Source organism: Arachis ipaensis, chromosome B10 (genome assembly GCF_000816755.2).
Source record: "Arachis ipaensis cultivar K30076 chromosome B10, Araip1.1, whole genome shotgun sequence".
NCBI lineage: Eukaryota > Viridiplantae > Streptophyta > Magnoliopsida > Fabales > Fabaceae > Arachis > Arachis ipaensis.
Window position 1 is genome coordinate 132,052,811 of NC_029794.2, and position 745 is coordinate 132,053,555.

Here is a 745-nt window from a genome sequence, read left to right on the forward strand (position 1 = left end):
CATATATTGTAATCCATTTTATTTTATATTTTAACATATATTTTATATATATAACCGATTTTTGAATATACCATAATAAGTTTGTTAAATTAGGGTTATTTTGCTAAATTAGCTTATTTTTAGTGTGTTTATGTTTGATTATATTGTTGGACTTGGACTTGCAGAGTCTCACCATAACTATCATGAGCTACATTGGAAAGCTAAGAATTGCATTTGGATTGGAAAAGGGGTTTATGGACAAGGAAAAATTCAAATTGTGTATGGAAAAATCTCTTGAGATGATAATTTCAGCAGCAAGAAATATTTCTACGTAAAATCGGAGAAAGACATGCATGATGAAGCTTCGATCCACAATATTTCTATATTGATATGCAATTTATATAGTTTTTTTCAATTAAAATTGGTTCAAATTTGTTTGTAATTCTTGATTTGTAGTTGAAATGAATATCTATTAGAGAAGAATAAGTAAAATATTACATTATATGCAACAAAGAATGTGGCTCCTCAAGTCAAACCAATTTCTCTTATTGAAAGATCTTCCATGCAGTAATATATGTATATCTTCATCAGAAACCAACCATTAGCTTTTCTACGTTCAATAACATTTGAAGAGAAATATATCTCAAATTTTAAATAATCAATGGTATATTAAAGATACTAGCTAATTAATTTTTAAGTAAAGTATGTTTTTCTATCTTTAAAATTTTAAAATGTTACGAAATATTTTTATTATTTAATTTGGTTC

At 25.4% G+C, this 745-nt stretch overlaps 1 protein-coding gene across 1 annotated transcript in view; it reads left to right on the forward strand.

The window, feature by feature from the left end:
• The window catches only part of LOC107624025 (O-acyltransferase WSD1), a gene marked incomplete in the record, with an annotated part of 18,177 nt that extends 17,627 nt beyond the window's left edge, over positions 1 to 550 (forward strand). The window contains 1 exon segment of the mRNA XM_016326460.2: positions 165 to 550. Coding sequence (XP_016181946.1) covers positions 165 to 314 — 150 coding nt within the window.